At 46.7% G+C, this 20,591-nt stretch overlaps 1 protein-coding gene across 1 annotated transcript in view; it reads left to right on the top strand.

The window, feature by feature from the left end:
• Positions 1 to 287: 287 nt before the first annotated feature.
• Positions 288 to 20,591, top strand: part of LOC144488594 (FXYD domain-containing ion transport regulator 6-like) — a 59,974-nt gene continuing 39,670 nt past the window's right edge. Inside the window, exon 1 of the mRNA XM_078206651.1 lies at positions 288 to 359. Within this exon, the coding sequence (XP_078062777.1) occupies positions 314 to 359 (46 nt within the window). The 5' untranslated portion in view covers positions 288 to 313. The remainder of the gene's footprint in view (positions 360 to 20,591) is intronic.

Genomic DNA, 20,591 nt, shown 5'->3' on the forward strand with positions numbered 1-20,591 from the left:
CCGCCTCGCCCTGCCCCCCCTTCCTGCCTCGCCCTGCGCCCCCCTCCCACCTCGCCCTGCCCCCCCCTCCCGCCTCGCCCTGCCCCATCTTGTTCTGCACCCACCCCCCCCCCACCTTGTCCTCCCTCACCCCCCTCTCCCTGCTCACTATTCCCCTCTGTGTCACGGAGTAGGATTTCTGGCTGTCTCTCTGGGTTTGTTTCCCATGCGGGTGGACCCATGGAACTGGATCATCAACAACAACAACCTACGTTTCACATTGAAGACCAGGCAGCGAGAGAGAGGAGACTTTCTCCTTTCAGTAGAGGCTGGAATGATGACTCAGAACCTCAAAGGGAAAATTGCCTCTGAATCCCGTGGTCAGATCATTTTTTATGATGCAAGGATTGGTTTTGCCCTTTAGTGCATGATGCGGAATGAGGGAGGGGACGTACCCGGGATTGGACTGGGATCATTCAGTTCCAAAGGGAATTTAAAGCCCAGTCTGACACTGATGAGTGCAGGTTTAGGGCATAGAGATGGGAGCGATCATGCCGAGACTGCAGGGAGACCGACTAACACAATCCTGTCTAGAATGTACCAAAGTGAAACTCTGACAAGGCTGAGCTTCTACTGATGAGCTGTGACCAACACAGCTAGCACAGGGAAGGTGGGATTAGCCTGGCATGGACACAATGGGCCAAATGGTCTCCATCTGGGCTGTAGACCTTCCACCATTTCTAAGCAATGGACAAAGAAAAGTAGGAATAGGAATCAGTACGCTTCCCTCAATGCTTAACATTAAATAAAAAAACTTCATCAAAAGACTCAACATCATAAATAATTCTGTCTGTTCTTGATGCATTTCAGACATTTACTCTTTACAATTATGTCTTTTAATTAAAAGAAAAGTTTGAATTTCCTGATCTGAGTGGACTATCCCCTTGTAGGGATTTAGTTCCACAGAAACCAACTGCTCAAATGACAGTCCACCATCAGCGGTGACTATGGACCAGATATTTGATCCAGAAATTTCCTGTCCTCGCTCAAATCCAACTGATTATTCCCCGTCCCCTGCCTCCGCCCCCTGCCGCACAATTCTGAGATTGGAGGGTGAACAAATGATATTCTGGGCCACCGGAGATCAGATCCCTGAGCCCAGAGCAAGTCAGTGAGGCTACACCCTTGTTCCCTTTGTGTAACTTGTCTCACAACACCAGGTTGTGATGAAGGAGCAGCGCACCGAAAGCTCGTGATTCCAAACAAACCTATTGGACTTTAAGCTGGTGTTGTGAGACTTCTTACTGTGCCCACCCCAGTCCAACGCCGGCATCTCCACATCTTTGTGTAACTTGGCAATATTGTAATTGGTGATGATCAGCATGCCTTTCAAACGCTTTAATCTGATTAACTGAGCCCTCACCGGCAGCTGTCAATCCTCCACGACTATTGGCTTGTGTTCAATAATCCTGGTGTGTTTTTTGCTTCAGACATCTCTCCTTACACCCAAGTCAAACTGTTATTGAAAGCAATTGTTTGGAAACACTTAGTGTTTCAGTGCCAGCTTGTGAAGATAGCTGAATAATATTTCAGTGTCCAGATACTGAACCAGGCTGCTTCTTATTTTTATTCTTTCACAGGATGTGGGCATCACTGGCTAGATCAGCATTTATTGCCCATCCCTAATTGCCCTTGAGAAGGTGGTAGTGAGCCACCGCCTTGAATCGCTGCAGTCCCTGAGGTGTAGGTCCACTCACAGTGCTGTTGGGAGGGAGTTCCAGGATTTTGACCCAGCGACAGCGAAGTTCCAAATAAGGGTGGTATGGGGTTTGGAGGGGAACTTGCAGATGATGATGTGTCCATGCATCTGCTGCCCTTGTCCTTCTAGGTGGTAGAAGTCGTGGATTTGGAAGGAGCCTTGGTGAGTTGCTGCATTGCATCTTGGCCAGCACTGCTGCTACTGTGTAGACGGTGTAGGGAGTGGCTGTTAGTGGTGGATTGAGTGCCAATCAAGTCGACTGCTTTGTCATCATAGAATCCCACAGTGCAGAAGGAGGACATTCAGCCCATTGAGTCTACACTGACTCTCGACAGAGCACCTTACCCAGTCCAAACCCATCCCTGTAACTCCATACACTTACCCCGCTAATCTTTGGACCCTAAGGGGCAATTTGATTTGATTTATTATTGTCACATGTAGTAGCATACAGTGAAAAGTGTTGTTTCTTGTGCGCTATACAGACAAAGCATACGGTTCATTGAGAAGGAAACGAGAGAGTGCAGAATCAGTATTACGGTTATAGTTAGAGTGTAGAGAAAGATCAACTTAATGCAAGGCAGGTCCATTCAAAAGTCTGATGGCAGCAGGGAAGAACCTGTTCTTGAGTTGGTAGGTACGTGACTTCAGGCTTTTGTATCTTTTTCCGAAAGGAAGAAGGTGGAAGAGAGAATGTCCGGGGTGCGTGGGGTCCTTAATTATGTTGGCTGCTTTGCCGAGGCAGCGGGAAGTGTAGACAGAGTCGATGAATGGGAGGCTGGTTTAGCATGGCCGATCCACCTAACCTGTATTGGATTGTGGGAGGAAACTGGAGCACCCGGAGGAAACCCACGCAGACACGGGAGAACGTGCAAACTCCACACAGACAGACACCCAAGGTTGGAATCAAACCCGGGTCCCTGGCGCTGTGAGGCAGCAGTGCTAACCACTGTACCGCCCTGGATGGTATTAAGCTTCTTGAGTGTTGTTGTGCATTCATCCAGGCAAGTGGAGAGAATTTCATCACACTCCTGACTTGTGCCTTGTAGATGGTGGACAGGCTTTGGGGAGTCAGGACGTGAGTTACTCACCACAGGATTCCTAGTCTCTCTCCTGCTCTTTTAGCCACTATATTTCAATGGTTGGTGCAGTTCCATTTCTGGGTCAATGGTGGATGTTGATAGGGGGTGGAGTGCAGGGCTCAGTGTAGAGGTGCTGCTGTGTCATCATTTCTCTTTCTCTGCCAGGATCTGCCTAGGTGAGGATTAGACTAGTTCGATGCTGCCTCTATAGGGGATTTGTATACAAACCTATAATGAGCAGCTGGTTCTCACCCAGACCCACAACATGATGCAATAGCGTTGTTCTAAATTGATGCCTCCCACATCAAGCATTTCACAGGTGATTCCGGTCAAACAGATAAACATCGATCTTCCTCTTCACACTCCCCAGTGAACTCCCCCAGGTCAGGTACAGCACGGGGAAAGATACAGAGTAAAGTTCCCTCTACACTGTCCTCCATCAAACGCTCCCAGGACAGGTAGAGCATGGGGTTAGATACAGTATAAAGCTCTCTCTACACTGTCCCCATCAAACATTCCCAGGACAGGTAGAGCATGGGGTTAGATACAGAGTAAAGCTCCCTCTACACTATCCCCATCAAACATTCCCAGGATAGATACAGCACGGGATTAGATACACAGTAAAGCTCTCTCTACACTATCCCCATCAAACACTCCCAGGGCAGGTACAGCACGGGGTTAGATACACAGTAAAGCTCTCTCTACACTGTCCCCATCAAACACTCTCAGGACAGGTACAGCACAGGGTTAGATACAGAGTAAAGCTCCCTCTACACTGTCCCCATCAAACATTCCCAGGACAGGTACAGCGCGGGGTTAGATACACAGTAAAACTCTCTCTACACTGTCCCCATCGAACCCTCCCAGGACAGGTAAAGCACAGGGTTAGAAACAGAGTAAAGCTCCCTCTACACTGTCCCCATCAAACACTCCCAGGACAGGTACAGCATGAGGTTAGATACACGGTAAAGCTCCCTCTACACTGTCCCCATCAAACACTCCCAGGACAGGTACAGCATGGGGTTAGATGGAGCGTAAAGCTCTCTCTACACTGTACCCATCAAACACTCCCAGCATAGGTACAGCACGGAGTTAGGTAAATGGATATTTCATTCTATCTGACGAATTGCATTAAGGTGACTATCGTTTCCATCTCCACAGGAATTGTACAGATGTACAGATATGGATTGTGGATGTACAGATGTTGATTGTGAAGAATAGTTCAGGACAGATGTCAGAAAACATAGGGAGTGACCAGCAGCTGGATGGGGCTAGCAGGCAGGGCAGATTGGTCTCAGACAGAGCTTGATGCGGTGATGAGGAAAGGGTTTGGGATGGAATAATGGAAATATCAATGGATTTGAACCTCCCATTTCCCCTGCCAAATCCTGCAGCCAATCTGAGCATGCTTGACGATTATGGTTCGATATTTGTCAGAGTAGTGAGGGAGCCCATACCCACCGAGCAACAACTACCCTTGAGAATGTGGTGGTGTCTTGAACTCGCTCTCCTATTGGTCATTTCAGAGCACAGTTAGGAGACGGCCAATCATGGGCAGATCAGACTGGATAAGGAAGACAGATTTCCTTCTTAAAGGTCACTGGATAAACCAACTGAGATTTCACAACAATTTGGTAGTTTTATGGCCACCATTCCTGATCTTAACATTTTACTCAATGTTTATTCAATTATCTGAATTTTAATACTCCAGTTGCCAAGGTTGGATTTAAACTTTCGTCTCCAGATTTTTTGTCCGAGCCTCCGGATTATGGTACTCGTCTAGTCAGAGAATCATTGGGCGGGATTTTACAGCCTCTCTCGGACAAGACCGGAAATTCCCGAGGTCAACGAAGATTTCCGTTGTCGGACCCTCGCCCACTCCGATTCCATGGCGGGCAAGATGGTAGAGCACTAGCCTTTTATGTCGCCAACTGTCTAAATCCATTCAGTCGAGGAGTTTGATCCTTGTTATAAATCCAGGTAGATCAATCTCCCCGTACCTCACAGCACAGGGACCCAGGTTCGATTCCAGCCTCGGTGGCTGTCTGTGCCGAGTTTACACATTCTCCCCGTGTCTGCGTGGGTTTCCTCCGGGATCTCTGGTTTCCTGCCACAGTCCAAAAGATGTTTGGATTGGGTGGATTGACCATGCTAAATGTGCAGGGTTATGGGGATAGAGCAGGGTGGTGGGCCTGGCTGAGATACTCTCTCTGAGAGTCGGTGCAGATACAATGGGCCAAATGGCTTCCTTCTTGCACTGACGGGATTCTATGATTGGTCTGATCAATAAACTCTAAAGCCACTTGTGAGCCATATTCTGTTAGCTGAGAAAGTGTGTGTTTCTTGCCAGTTGTCTGATTTGAAATTAGATTCTGGAGTGAAATGGAAAATGATCCCTCTCGACTCTTCACATTTTATTTAAAAATATCACATGTGTCGCACATTGTTCTATTTTTAGCAGGATCGAGTTCTGGACACTCCGGGTTTCTGTTACTGGTTCAGTGGGAACAAATCCAAAGCCCGACAAGACACTTCCCTGAACACCATTGGCAATGGTTTCCTGTAACTTGCTGGTTAGACTGTGGCTGCACCAATCCCTGGCCCCTCGCTCCTTGGCCTTCTGCTAATCATAGAATCCTACAGTGCAGAAGGAGGCCATTTGGCCCATCGAGTCTGCACCGACCACAATCCCACCCAGGCCCTATCCCCATAACCCCATGCATTTACCCTCGCTAGTCCCCCTGACACTAAAGGGTAATTTAGCATGACCAATCCAACTAACCTGCACATCTTTGGACTGTGGGAGGAAACCAGAGCACCCGGAGGAAACCCACGCAGACACGGGGAGAAAGTGCAAACTCCACACAGTGACCCAAGCTGGGAATCAAACCCAGGTCCCTGGCGCTGTGAGGCAGCAGTGCCAACCACTCTGCTACCCTGCAGTGGGCATGCCTGCTTCTCCTCCCAGTTGTGGATTACCTGCTTGTGAAGCAGGCATGCCCACTGCAATACAGCCAGCCTCGCTGAGGTGGCACTTCCTGCTTCTGCCCTGTACTCAGCTGCCCACCAACCCCAACCAAGTTGACTGAGATAGGAAATTCTTGAGTGCAGAGGAGCACAGGAAAGAGTCTGAACCTTCAAACGACAAAAGAAATTCAGCATGGTGCAAAGGTGTCCTAACCTTTAGAGCACTAACAAACTATATGGAGTGTGTTTTGTTGATGAGTCTAGGGTTAATTCATAACCTTTATGTTTAATTGAAGAAAATACCTAATTTCCTCAAAGGAGCCACGTGGTTAATAGTTTTGAACTTTATTTTTCAAATGAATGTTCTCCCTTATCGCATGGGAGGAAAATTGTTCTGGGATTCTCTGATGTTAATTGGTCCCAGCAGGTTTTCTGGCTCGGTTGCCACACACCTACCTCTGGACCAGAAACTCTGTGTTCAAGTCCAATACAGAAAGAAGTCTAACAACACCAGGTTAAAGTCCAACAGGACTTTTGGACCTGTTGTCCTGTTAGACTTTAACCTGGTGTTGTTAGACTTCTTACTGTGTTTACCCCAGTCCAATGCCGGCATCTCCACTTCAAGTCCAAGGCCAGGACTTGTTGGTCATTGGAACGAATGTTCATATTGAGGTTCAACGGGTTGAGAATCAGCCCAGAAATTCTTCCCCCAATATCCCTCCAAAAAGGAAAACTAGTTTGGGTGTGAAGATGTGCTGAACAAAATAGTTCCCCCACTCTCCACTGTGGAATCGCCTCCCTTAATCTCTCTCTTTCCCTTAAGAAAGTCTTCAAACATCTTTTCCCAAAGGTAGGGACTCTAAAACTAGAGGGCATAGGTTTAAGGTGAGAGGGGAGAGATACAAAAGGGTCCAGAGGGGCAATGTGTGAAACACAGAGGATGGTGAGTGTCTGGAACGAACTGCCAGAGGTAGCAGTAGAGGTTGGTATCTTTTAAAAAGCATGATGTGGAGATGCTGGCGTTGGACTGGGGTAAACACAGTAAGAAGTCTCACAACACCAGGTTAAAGTCCAACAGGTTTGTTTGGAATCATGAGCTTTTGGAATGCTGCCCCTTCTTCAGATGAGTCCTGAAGGAGCAGGTGCACTGAAAGCTTGTAATTCCAAATAAACCTGTTAAACTTTAACCTGGTGTTTTAAAAAGCATTTAGACCGTTACATGGGTATAGAGGGATATGGGCCAAAGGGGGGCAATTGGGCAGCACGGTAGCACAGTGGTTAGCACTGCTGCTTCACAGCTCCAGGGACCCGGGTTCAAATCCCGGCTCGGGTCGCTGTCTATGTGGAGTTTGCACATTCTCCCCGTGTCTGCGTGGATTTCCTCCGGGTACTCCGGTTTCCTCCCACAGTCCCAAAGATGTATAAGACCATAAGACCATAAGACATAGGAGCGGAAGTAAGGCCATTCGGCCCATCGAGTCCACTCCACCATTCAATCATGGTTGATTTCAACTCCATTTACCCGCTCTCTCCCCATAGCCCTTAATTCCTCGAGAAATCAAGAATTTATCAATTTCTGTCTTGAAGACGCTCAACGTCTCGGCCTCCACAGCCCTCTGTGGCAATGAATTCCACAGACCCACCACTCTCTGGCTGAAGAAATTTCTCCTCATCTCTGTTCTAAAGTGACTCCCTTTTATTCTAAGGCTGTGCCCCCGCGTCCTAGTCTCCCCTGTTAATGGAAACAACTTCCCTACATCCATCCTATCTAAGCCGTTCATTATCTTGTAAGTTTCTATCAGATCTCCCCTCAACCTCCTAAACTCCAATGAATATAATCCCACGATCCTCAGACGTTCATCGTATGTCAGGCCTACCATTCCTGGGATCATCCGTGTGAATCTCCGCTGGACCCGCTCCAGTGCCAGTATGTCCTTCCTGAGGTGTGGGGCCCAAAATTGCTCACAGTACTCCAAATGGGGCCTAACCAGTGCTTTATAAAGCCTCAGAAGTACATCCCTGCTTTTGTATTCCAAGCCTCTTGAGATAAATGACAACATTACATTTGCTTTCTTAATTACGGACTCAACCTGCAAGTTTACCTTTAGAGAATCCTGGACTAGGACTCCCAAGTCCCTTTGCACTTTAGCATTATGAATTTTGTCACCGTTTAGAAAATAGTCCATGCCTCTATTCTTTTTTCCAAAGTGTACGACCTCGCACTTGCCCACGTTGAATTTCATCAGCCACTTCTTGGACCACTCTCCTAAACTGTCTAAATCTTTCTGCAGCCTCCCCACCTCCTCAATACTACCTGCCCCTCCACCTATCTTTGTATCATCGGCAAACTTGGCCAGAATGCTCCCAGTCCCGTCATCTAGATCGTTAGGTTGACTGGCCATTCTAAATTGCCCCTTCGTGTCCCGGGATGCATAGGTTAGTGGGTAAATATATGTGGATAGGGCCTGGGTGGGATTGTGGTTGGTGCAGACTCGATGGGCCGAATGGCCTCTTTCTGCACTGTAGGATTCCATGAATTGGGACTAGTTTAATGGTAAAAACTGGACGGCATGGACAAGTTGGGCCGAAGGGCCTGTTTCCATGCTGGAAACATCTATGACCCTAAACTTATCAAACTTTTGACCATCTGCCCTAATATTGTTTTATGTAGCTAGCCTCTAAATTTGCTTTCTAATGCTCCTATGAGGCACCTTTGGATGTTTTACGTTAAGGCTGCTTTATGAGTACAATTTATTGAAAATATATGTTTGATGTTTCTGCAGTTCCGTACTTGGTAAAAGAAGTGTGTAATTGAACCATGCAGATTGTCAATAAATTGAAGCTGTTACAAACTTGCTGGGTAGAGGTGAGTGTAGCGATTCCGATGTTGGAATGGCTTATAAAGTCAATTCAGGACTGAGAAAGTGAGGTAATCTTGCCAGTTTATAAATCATGGATGTAACTGCACTTAAAATAGTGTGCACAGTTGTGTTTGCTACTGTACTAAAAGGATATTGCTGCAATTGGAAGGATACTAAAGGCACTGATCAGACTGATTGAGAGGATAGCGGGATTAGATTGTAAGGAGTCATTAGAATCAAGGTTAGTTCACACCAACAGAGACTGGTATTCTTACAACAAGAACATGCATTTATATAACAACCTCAACATAGTAAAATGTCCCAGACTGCCTCACAGGATTTTGATTCTGATTTGATTTATTATTGTCACATGTATTAGTATACAGTATTGTTTCTTGTGCACTTTACAGACGAAACATACCGCACATAGAGAAGGAAAGGAGAGGGTGCAGAATGTAGTGTTACAGTCATAGCTAGGGTGTAGAGAAAGATCAACTTAATATAAGATGGTCCATTCAAAAGTCTGATGGCAGCAGGGAAGATGATATTCTTGAGTCGGTTGGTATGTGATCTCAGACTTTTGTATCTTTTTCCCGACAGAAGAAGGTGGAAGAGAGAATGCCTGGGGTGCGTGGGGTCCTTGATTATGGTGGCTACTTTCCCGAGGCAGCGGGAAGTGTAGACAGTGTTTTATCAAACAAAAATTGAAATTGAGCCACACAGGACTTTGAGGACTGATAATCAAACTGATGGTCAAAGAGTTAGGTTTGTCCATTCTGATGGAAGGTCATTGACCTGAATCATTAGCTCTGTTTTTCTCGCTACAGATGCTGCCTGACCTGCTGAGTATTTCCAGCATTTTCTGTTTCAGATTTCAAGCATCTTATTTTGCTTTTGTACAGGGCTCTTAAGGAGCTTCTTAAAGGTGAAGAGGGAGATGGAGGAGATTGTAGATTAATGCAAATCGTGCTAAAAGAGCAGGGCTGGGGGGTTGCAGAGATCTCGGAGGGTTACAGAGCCGGAGGAGGTTACAGAGATGGGGAGAAGGCGTGAGACTATGAAGGGCTTTGAAAACGAGGATGAGAATTTTGAGATTGAAGAGGACAGTGGAAGTCAGTGAGCCCTGGGACGATGTGAGAATGGGACTTGACCTGAGTTAGGAAAAGAGCAGTAGAGTTTTGGATTCGTTTACAGTTTGGAGAGATGGGAGTCTGGCCTGACCTTTGCCCCAGCTGATGCGTGAGGTATTACAAGATATTCTGAGTCCCTGTTACTCAAAATACAGTAATTCACCACTGAGCCTGGTCTGGGAGTGTCCTCCAGTACATTACACTGCAAACAGCTAAACTCCAGTTCCATTTAAGTTCCACAGAGGTGTGGCTGTGGGGGGAATTGAGTGAGTGTGGTTGTGAAGAAGTGTTTGGTTAACTGGTGATCCCTAATGGAAGTACGTTTCTGTTAGCTAATGGTCTGAGGCTAAATAATATTGTGTATCTCTGCCACTTCCCAATACCTGCTGTAAGACCAGAGTCTGCAGTGAGACAGATACAAAGCAAGGTGACTCCAATGACACTAAACCCACTCGCACGGAGACACTAAAAGATGAAATGAATCAGCAATTCAAACAGTAACTCTTTTTTTATCGTTTTAATTCTGTATTTGTGAAGGGCAATAAAAATGAATTAAGACATGATCCGGTAATGCTGCAAATTGTCTGGACAGTCAGGGTCTCCTGTTAAAGCTTACAGACTGTACATTTTGTTATACATCTCTGTAACCTCTACAACACTCCAAAGTCTCTGCGCCCTTCCAATTCCTGTCTCTTGCACATCCTTGATTTTAATCGCTTCGCAATTTGTGTCCGTGATTTCAGCTGCTGAGTCCCTAAACTCTGGAATTCCCTCCCCGAACCTCTCGGCTTCTCCCTCCCTGAACCTTAAAGATGCTTCTTGAAGCCTTTGTCTGACCAAGCCTTTGGTCATCTGCCCTAAGTATCCTAGTTTCAAATGATGTTCACCCCTGTCGAGCACCTTGGCTGGGTAAGGATGCTCAGTGCAAGTTGTTTTTGTAGAATCTTCTCAATAATCTTCCTTTCATTGCAGAATTGCTTTGGGTTTTTTTAGGAGTCAGCTTGTCACTGAGTAGCCACACCTACCTCTGGGTCAAGAAATCATGGATTCAATTCCCAGTTTAGTGACTTCAGAGCAAAATCAAAATATCCGTGCAATGTAATCAGACAACATTCCTCATGGTCAGATTGCCTCGGGTCTTTGTTCAAAGACATTGGTCATGGACACTCATCATGGCGAATTGAGGACAATCACCCAGAAAGTGAGAGACTCCGGATAATTCATACATCTTTTGTACAATTTCATTCCCATTCTCTCCCTCAAATAACATGGAAATCACAGCAGGTCAGTCATAGAATCCCTACAGTGGCCCATTGAGCCTACACTGATGACAATCCCAGCCAGGACCAATCCCTGTAACCCATAAATTTACCCTGCTGATCTCCCTGACACTTGTGGACAATCTACTTGGAGCCTCTTGGAGTACTGTGCTCAGTTCTGGTCGCCTCATCACAGGAAGGATGTGGAAAAGATTGAAAGGGTGCAGAGGAGATTTACAAGGATGTTGCCTGGATTGAGTGGCATGCCTTATGAGGATAGGCTGAGGGAGCTCGGTCTTTTCTCCTTGGAGAGACGTAGGATGAGAGGAGACCTAATAGAGGTGTATAAGATGCTGAGAGGCATAGATCGGGTGGACTCTCAGAGGCTTTTTCCCAGGGTGGAAATGGCTGCTACGAGAGGACACAGGTTTAAGGTGCTGGGGGGTAGGTACAGGGGAAATGTTAGGGGGAAGTTTTTCACACAGAGGGTGGTGGGCGAGTGGAATCGGCTGCCGTCAGTGGTGGTGGAGGCAAACTCAATAGGGTCTTTTAAGAGACTCCTGGATGAGTACATGGGACTTAATAGGATGGAGGGTTATAGGTAGGCCTAAAAGGTAGGGATATGTTCGGCACAACTTGTGGGGCCGAAGGCCTATTTTGTGCTGTAGTTTTCTATGTTTCTATCTAGCATGGCCAATCAACCGAACCCGCTCATCTTTTGGATTGTGGGAGGAAACCGGAGCACCCGGAGGAAACTCATGCAGACACGGGGAGAACGTGTAAACTCCACACAGACAATGACCTGAGGCCGAAATTGAACCCGTGTCCCTGACGTTATGCAGCAGCAGTGCTAACCACTGAGTCACCGTGCCGTCCCTAAAAGGAACTGGACAGGGTGGCACAGTGCTTAGCACTGCTGCCTCACCGCGCCAGGCACCTGGGTTCGATTCCCAGCTTGGGTCACTGTCTGTGTGGAGTTTGCACATTCTCCTTGTGTCTGCGTGGGTTTCCTCCAGGTGCTCCGGCTTCTTCCCACAGTCCAAAGATGTGCGGGTTAGGTGGATTGGCCATGGTAAATTGACCTTAGTGGCAAGGGGTTTGGCAGGGTAAATATGTGGGGTTACGGGGATAGGGCCTGGGTAGTTGGTTCAGACTCGATGATCCGAATGGCCTCTGTAGGGATTCTATGATTCTGTTTCCTCCGGGTGCTCCGGTTTCCTCTCTGTCCAAAGATGCGTGTGTTAGGTGCATTGGCCATGCTAAATTGCCTCTTAGTGTCACAGGATGCATAGGTTGGAAGGATTAGCGGGGTGTGTATGTGGGGTTAGGGGGATAGGGCCTGGGTGGGATTGTTGTCGGTGCAGACTCGATGGGCCGAATGGCCTCCTTCTGCACTGTAGGGATTCTATGAGATGTTTGAGCTGTACTCTTTGTTGTTCCCTCAAAGGGTGGTCTGTTTTCCCACTCTGTTAGCCAGGCAACGTGTTTTGCTGTTTTTAACCTGAACTTTGTGTCAGGCGAGACTGGAAGTACCAGACCTCGTGTGCGTGCGTAACAGCAACGGGTCACAAGCACCATTCTCATTCTATTCATTTGCCGCTTTGATTTGCTTCAGAACCTGTAGCACAGGGAATTTGTACTGTGATCGTCTGAAACAAGACAGTGCTATTGATCACACAGCTGTCAGGCCTGTCTGCAATGGCTGGACATCCTGGAGCTAACTGCCCATTAAGCCGAACGATATTGCAATCAATAACTTGCTTAAGGACCAGTCTTGGGAATATTACCAAATGGACAGTCAGATGTGGACAATTTTCCCAGCCCCTGGATCGAGCACTCCTCTCCTCGATGAGGACAAAAGAACAAATGAAAGCAATTCTTCCAACTGATGCTTTATCCTAAACCCATCACAAACTCCAGCTCTGGTCTGTATAGTGGCTCCTGCCCTCACACTTGCTTGTGTTCCTCTTACTGTATTCCTGCAACACCAGTTTGTGACTTGGGGTGGGGGGAGGTTTGAGGAAATCAACAGAAAAAATGGACCACAAAATCTAAACAAGTCAGGAGATTAATGGAATACTCTCCACTTGCCTGGATGGGTGCAGCTCCAACAACACTCAATTCGACACCATCCAGGACCAAGCAGCCTGCTTGATTGCTACCTCTTCCACAAACATTCATTCCCTCTATCACCGATAATAGTTACAGCTGTGTGTACCATGTACAAGATACACTGCAGGATCTCACCAAGGGTCCTTCGGCAGCACCTTCCAAACCCCCGCTACCATCCAGAAGGACAAGGGCAGCAGATACCTGGGAACACCACCATCTGAAAGTTTCGCTCCAAACCACTCATTATCCTGACTTGAAAATATCATAGAATCATAGAAACCCTACAATACAAAAAGAGGCCATTTGGCCCATCGAGTCTGCACCGACCACAATCCCACCCAGGCCCTACCCCCATATCCCTATATATTTACCTACTAATCCCTCTAATCAACACATCTCAGGACACTAAGGGCAATTTTTAGCATGACCAATCAACCTAACCCGCACATCTTTGGACTGTGGGAGGAAACCGGAGCACCTGGAGGAAACCCATGCAGACACGAGGAGAATGTGCAAACTCCACACAGACAGTGACCCAAGCCGGGAATCGAACCCAGGTCCCTGGAGCTGTGAAGCAGCAGTGCTAACCACTGTGCTACCGTGCCGCCCTTAGAATATATCGCCGTTTCTTCACTGTCGCTGGGTCAAAATCCTGGAACTGCCTCACTAACAGCACTTTGGATGTACCTACAGCATAGGGACTGCAGCGGTTCAAGAAGGCAGCTCACCACCACCTTCTCAAGGGGCAATTGGGGATGGACAATAAATGGTTGTCTAGCCAGCAACGTCCAGTTATAAAAACATTCAGTCGCTTGGTTGCACAGAACTTGGGTATTGCTTAAAGAGAGACATTGCTGAGGTTTTTCATCTTGCACTCATCATGACAAGTGCAAGAATGTAGGGGCGATTCTTCCAGCGGAGACTGTGTAGCGGGTTTCCTGCCGGGCACCTCAACCTCAGCTCATCTCCAGTTGCTGGATTTCTGGGTCGGGGCTGCCAATGGGAGAGAGATCGGGACTGCCGGGGTGGGTGTGGGGGTCAGAGCCTGGAGATTTCCAGGAGGCCAGTGATCGGCGTTGGGGGGGGAGGGAGGGATTGGAGGGGCAGTGTTCCGGGGCTGGCCACCGATCGAGTTGGCCAGCGATCGGGAGGCCGGCAGTGTGGGGCTAGTGTGCATGCGCCGATCTCTGCTCTGACAGATCGGCGCACGCGCAGTGGCCCGCTCAGCGCTATGCTGCCGGCCTCTCCAGCGGGAATCAGCCCCGCCTGCAGCTATTCATTGTGATTCACGCTAGGGTTCTCTGTGATGCACAGAGTGTGGGAGATTCATTTTGAAAATCCCACTGAAAAAAAAGCAGCGGGATTTACTCCAGTTTTTCTGCGAATTCGGCACCTGGAACTTTTTGGGGAGAATTCCATCCGTCAAATTTCAAACAATGACAACAATTTATACAGTAAGAAGTTTAACAACACCAGGTTAAAGTCCAACAGGTTTATTTGGTAGCAAAAGCCAAATAAACCTGTTGGACTTTAACCTGGTGTTGTTAAACTTCTTACTGTGTTTACCCCAGTCCAACGCCGGCATCTCCACATCATAACAATTTATACCACAGGTGAAAAGGTGCTGATTAGTTGTCTCTTTTTCTCCTGTAGTGTAAATTGTTGGAATCATTTGAAATTTGGCAAATGAACTTTTCCAAAAGCAGCAGATATAGGAAGTTCCCTGAAGACGGAGTTCGATGTGTCCACAGCCTCCCCACCTGGAGCACCATGTTTCACTGTCGATACTGCTCCTCGGCAAGGATGTATTAGCCTTGGAGTGGATACATTTCATATTCATGAAAATGATACAGGGGCTAAAATTGTTAAACTGAGAAAACTTTGTGTAGACTACTCCCTTTGCATATAGACTACGCTTGTATTCTCTTGAGCTGAGGTGGTTGAGGGGTGATGTAATTGAGGTGTTTACAATGCTAAACAGGCATGGAATAGATAGAGAGAAATTACTTCCTCTGAGGGAAGCGGCACGGTGGCACAGTGGGTTAGCACTGCTACCTCACAGCGCTAGGGACCCAGGTTCGATTCCCAGCTTGGGTCACTGTCCACTCAGAGTCTGCACATTCTCCCCATGTCTGTGTGGGTTTCCTCCGGGTGCTCTGGTTTCCTCCCACAGTCTGAAAAACGTGCCAGTTAGGTGCATTGGCTATGCTAAATTTTCCCTTGGTGTACCCGAACAGGTGCCGGAGTGTGGCGACTAGGGGATTTTTACAGTAACTTCATTGCAGTGTTAATGTAACCCTCTTTGTGACACTAATAAATAAACTTTGAACTTAGTCTTGGCCACAAATTTAAAATCCTGTTTAAACTGGAGCTAGCCCACTCTGGGATGAAATTAAACATAGAAGATCGGAACAAGACGAGGCCATTCAGCCCATCGAGCCTGTTCCACCATTCATTACGATCATGGCTGATCGTCCAAATCAATAGCCTAATCCTGCTTTCTCCCCATAACCTTTGAAACCATTCGCCCCAAGTGCTATATCCAGCCACCTCCTGAATACATTCAATGCATCAACTACTTCCTGTGGTAATGAATTCCACAGTGAAGCAATGCTTCACATAAAAAGTTTGTGGAAATCTGGAATACTCTCAGCCCAAAAGTCCTTTTGATTTGATTTGATTTGATTTGATTCATTATTGTCACGTGTATTAGTATACAGTGAAAAGTATTGTTTCTTGTGCACTATACGGACAAAGCATACCATTCATAGAGAAGGAAAGGAGAGGGTGCAGAATGTAGTGTTACAGTCAGAGCTAGGGTGTAGAGAAAGATCAACTTAATGCAAGGTAGTCTGATGGCAGCAGGGAAGAAGCTGTTCTTGAGTCGGTTGGTACGTGACCTCAGACTTTTGTATCTTTTTCCCGAAGGAAGAAGGTGGAAGAGAGAATGTCCGGGGTGCGTGGGGTCCTTGATTATGCTGGCTGCTTTGCTGAAGCAGCGGGAAATGTAGACAGAGTCAATGGATGGGAGGCTGGTTTGCGTGATGGATTGGCCTTCGTTCACGCCCTTTGTAGTTCCTTGCGGTCTTGGGCAGAGCAGGAGCCATACCAAGCTGTGATAGAACCAGAGAAAATGCTTTCTATGGTGCATCTGTAAAGGTTGGTGAGAGTCGTAGCTGACATGCCAAATTTCATTTGTCCTAGATGTTGGGGATCAATCAGAATCTTGAAAGGATGAGTAAAAGAATTATCTGTTGATTAAAGGTTCCAGGGGATAATGTGCAAAGGTTGTAAGATGGGATTGAGGCACAGATAGACAATGAGCTAGTTCAATGGTAGACCAGACTCCCAAGGGCTGAATGGTCTCCTTCTGTTTCTGCATGCTTGGGTGCAAAATGAAGGGTGAATCTGCCCCTCCAATCAGTGCTGGCAGCTGAGTGAGACAGCCTCTGGGATCATGCTTTCACTTTCTGAAAGTTCCCATGGATTTTTCTTCCAGCAACAATGCATCCAGCGACCAAACAGAGTCATAGAGGTTTACAGCATGGAAACAGGCCCTTCGGCCCAACTTGTCCATGCCATCCTTTTTTTTTAGTCACTAAGCTATTCTCAATTGCCCACGTTTGGCCCATATCCCTCTATACCCATCCCACCCATGTAAATGCTTTTTAAAAGACAAAATTGTACCCACCTCTACCACTACCTCTGGCAGCTTGTTCCAGACACACACCACCCCGTGTGAAAAAATTGCCCCTCTGGACCCTTTTGTATTTCTCCCCTCTCACCTTAAACCTATGCCCTCCAGTTTTAGACTCCCCTACCTTTGGGGAAAGATGTTGACTAACTAACGAATCTATGCCTCTCATTATTTTATAGATCTCTATAATAGATTAAGCCTAAGTCTCCTAGGCTCCAGGGAAAAAAGCCCGAGCCTATCCAGCCTCTCCTTATAACACCTACCATCAAGTCCCACAGGGTAGGGTAGCACCCTAGTAAACCTTTTCTGCACTCTTTGTAGTTTAATAATATCCTTTATTTAATAGGGTGACCAAAACTATTCCCAGTATTCCAAGTGTGGCCCTACCAACGTCTTGTACAACTTCAACAAGACATCCCAACTCCTGTATTCAATGCACAAATTCTTGGGACAGTCTTCATCTGAGTCATGCTGGGACCAGAGTCCTGGCGAATTGTATAACTAAGGCTTTAAAGTAAATAGTGGGGGGGAGGGTTAAGTTATTTGGAGAACTAGAAAATCAAAGTTAAAGGAGAGGGTAAAAGTGCAGGTCAATGATGAGGACTTTCAACTAGTTAAAGGAGTCGAGGGCTCAGGAGAGGTTAGTAAAGTTTCCAGACCACGTAACAGAACAGAGAGTATAGAAGGTGGCAGGAACCTAACTTCAGCAGAGCAAAAAAGGTGACAAGTATGAGAAGGGAGGTGGTCAATGCAGGACTGAGGGTGTTGTACCTAAATGCGTGCAGTATACGGAACAAGGTAAATGAGCTTGTTGCATACATTGAAATTGGCCAGTATGATGTTGTGGGCATCACAGAGACATGGCTGCAAGGGGATCAAGGCTGGGATCCAAATATCCCAGGATATGTGTCCTATCAAAAGGACAGGCAGATGGGCAAAGGAGGTGGGGTTGCATTGTTAGTGAGGAATGAAGTTAAATTGATAGCAAGAAGCGATATAGGATCAGAAGGCAAAGTGTCTCTGTGGGTAGAGTTGAGGAATCGCAAAGGTAAAAAGACCCTGATGGGAGTTATGTACAGGCCCCCCAGCAGTAGTCAGGATGTGGGGCAGAAAATAAATCAGGAGATAGAAAAGGCATATAAAAAAGGCAACATTACAATAATCATGGGGGACTTCAATATGCGGGTGGACTGGGAAAATCACGTAGGTAGTAAATCACAAGAAAAGGAATTTGTGGAATGTCTAAGAGATGGTTTTTTGGGGCAGCTTGTGACAGAGCCTACTAGGGAACAGGCAGTTCTGGATTTGGTGATGTGTAATGAAGCAGACTTGATTAGGGAACTTAAGGTGAAGGAACCCTTAGGGAGCAGTGACCACAATATGATAGAATTTACCCTGCAGTTTGAGAGGGAGAAGCTGGAATCAAATATTACAATTAAATAGAGATAACTACAAAGACATGAGGGAGGAGCTGGCAGGAGTTGATTGGAAAGGAAGCCTAGCAGGGAAGACAGTAGAACAGCAATGGCAGGAGTTTTTGGGGATTATTCGAGAGGCACAACAGAAACTCATCCCAAGGAGGAGGAAACATGCTAAGGGAAGGACGAGGCATCCATGGCTGATGAGGGAAGTCAAGGGCAGCATAAAAGCAAAAGCATACAAAGTGGGAAGGCAGAGGATGGGGAAGCCTTTAAAAGCGAGCAGAGAACAACTTAAAAAGCAATAAGGGGGGAGAAGATGAAATGTAAGCTAGCTAGTAATCTAAAAGAAGATGGGAAGAGTTTTTTTCAATATATAAAAGGTAAGAGAGCGGCAAAAATAGACGTTGGACCACTGGAAAATGAGGCTGGAGAGTAACAATAGGAAACAAAGAAATGACAGAGGAACTGAATAGTTACTTTGCATCAGTCTTCACGGAAGACACCAGTGGGATGCCAGAGCTCCAGGAGAATCAGGGGGCACAGGTGAGTGTAGTGGCCATCACTAAGGAGAAGGTTCTGGGGAAACTGAAAGGTCTGAAGGTGGAAAGATCATCTGGACCGGATGGACCCTGGATTACCCAGGGTTCTAAAAGAGATAGCTGAGGAAATTGTGGAGGCATTGGTGGTGATCTTTCAGGAATCACTGGAGGCAGGGAGGGTACCAGAGGACTGGAAAGTAGCTAATGTAACACCGCTGTTTAATAAGGGAGGGAGGCAGCAGATGGGAAATTATAGGCCGGTTAGCCTGACTTCGGTCATTGGAAAGATTTTAGTGTCCATTATTAAAGATGAGATCGCAGAGTACTTTGAAATGCATGATAAAGTAGGACTGAGTCAGCACGGCTTTGTCAAGGGGAGGTCATGTCTGACAAATCTGTTAGAGTTCTTTGAGAGGTAACAAGGAAGTTAGATAAAGGAGAACCAGTGGACGTGATTTATTTAGATTTCCAGAAGACCTTTGACAAGGTGCCGCATAGGAGACTGTTAAATAAGATAAGAGCCCATGGTGTTAAGGGTAAGATCCTGGCATGGATAGAGGATTGGCTGACTGGCAGAAGGCAGAGAGTGGGGATAAAGGGGTCTTTTTCAGGATGGCAGCCGGTGACTAGTGGTGTGCCTCAGGGGTCAGTGCTGAGACCACAACTTTTCACAATATACATTAATGATTTGGAGGGAGGAACTGAAAGCGCTGTTGCTAAGTTTGCAGATGATACAAAGATATGTAGAGGGACAGGTAGTATTGATGAAGCAGGGGGGGCAGCAGAAGGACTTGGACAGGTTAGGAGAGTGGGCAAAGAAGTGGCGGATGGAATGCAATGTGGAAAAGTGTGAGGTTATGCACTTTGGAAGGAGGAATGGAGGCATAGACTATTTTCTAAATGGGAAAATGCTTAGGAAATCAGAAGCACAAAGGGACTTGGGAGTTCTTGTTCAAGATTCTCTTACGGTTAACATGCAGGTTCAGTCGGCAGTTAGAAAGGCAAATGCAATGTTGGCAATCATGTTGAGAGACCTAGAATACAAGAGCAGGGATGTACTTCTGCGGCTGTATAAAGCTCTGGTCAGACCCCATTTGGAGTATTGTGAGTAGTTTTGGGCCCCGTATCTAAGGAAGGATGTGCTGGCCTTGGAAAGGGTCCAGAGGAGGTTCACAAGAATGATCCCTGGAATGAAGAGCTTGTCATATGAGGAACAGTTGAGGACTCTGGGTCAGTACTCGTTGGAGTTTAGAAGGATGAGGGGGGATCTTATTGAAACTTACAGGATACTGCGAGGCCTGAATAGAGTGGATGTGGAGAGGATGTTTCCACTAGTAGGAAAAACTAGAACCAGAGGGCACAACCTCAGAATAAAGGGATGGTCCTTTAAAACAGATGAGGAGGAATTTCTTCAGCCAGAGAGTGGTGAATCTGTGGAATTCTTTGTCACAGAAGGCTGTGGAGGCCAGGTCATTGAGTGTCTTTAAGACAGAAATAGATAGGTTCTTGATTAATAAGGGGATCAGGGGTTATGGGGAAAAGGCAGGAGAATGGGGATGAGAAAAATACCAGCCATGATTGAATGGCGGAGCAGACTCGATGGGCCGAGTGGCCTAATTCTGCTCCTATGTCTTATGGTCTAAAATGTTTCTCTGCCTCTTTTAAGATAATTTGCCAATTATCTTAAATCTGTGACCTCTGGTTACTGATGCTCCAGCCACTGGAAACAGTGTCTTCTTGCTTCATTGTCGAGTTGTAGCAGTACAGAAGGGGGCTATTTGGCCCATT

Source organism: Mustelus asterias, unplaced genomic scaffold (genome assembly GCF_964213995.1).
Source record: "Mustelus asterias unplaced genomic scaffold, sMusAst1.hap1.1 HAP1_SCAFFOLD_1694, whole genome shotgun sequence".
Taxonomy (NCBI): domain Eukaryota; kingdom Metazoa; phylum Chordata; class Chondrichthyes; order Carcharhiniformes; family Triakidae; genus Mustelus; species Mustelus asterias.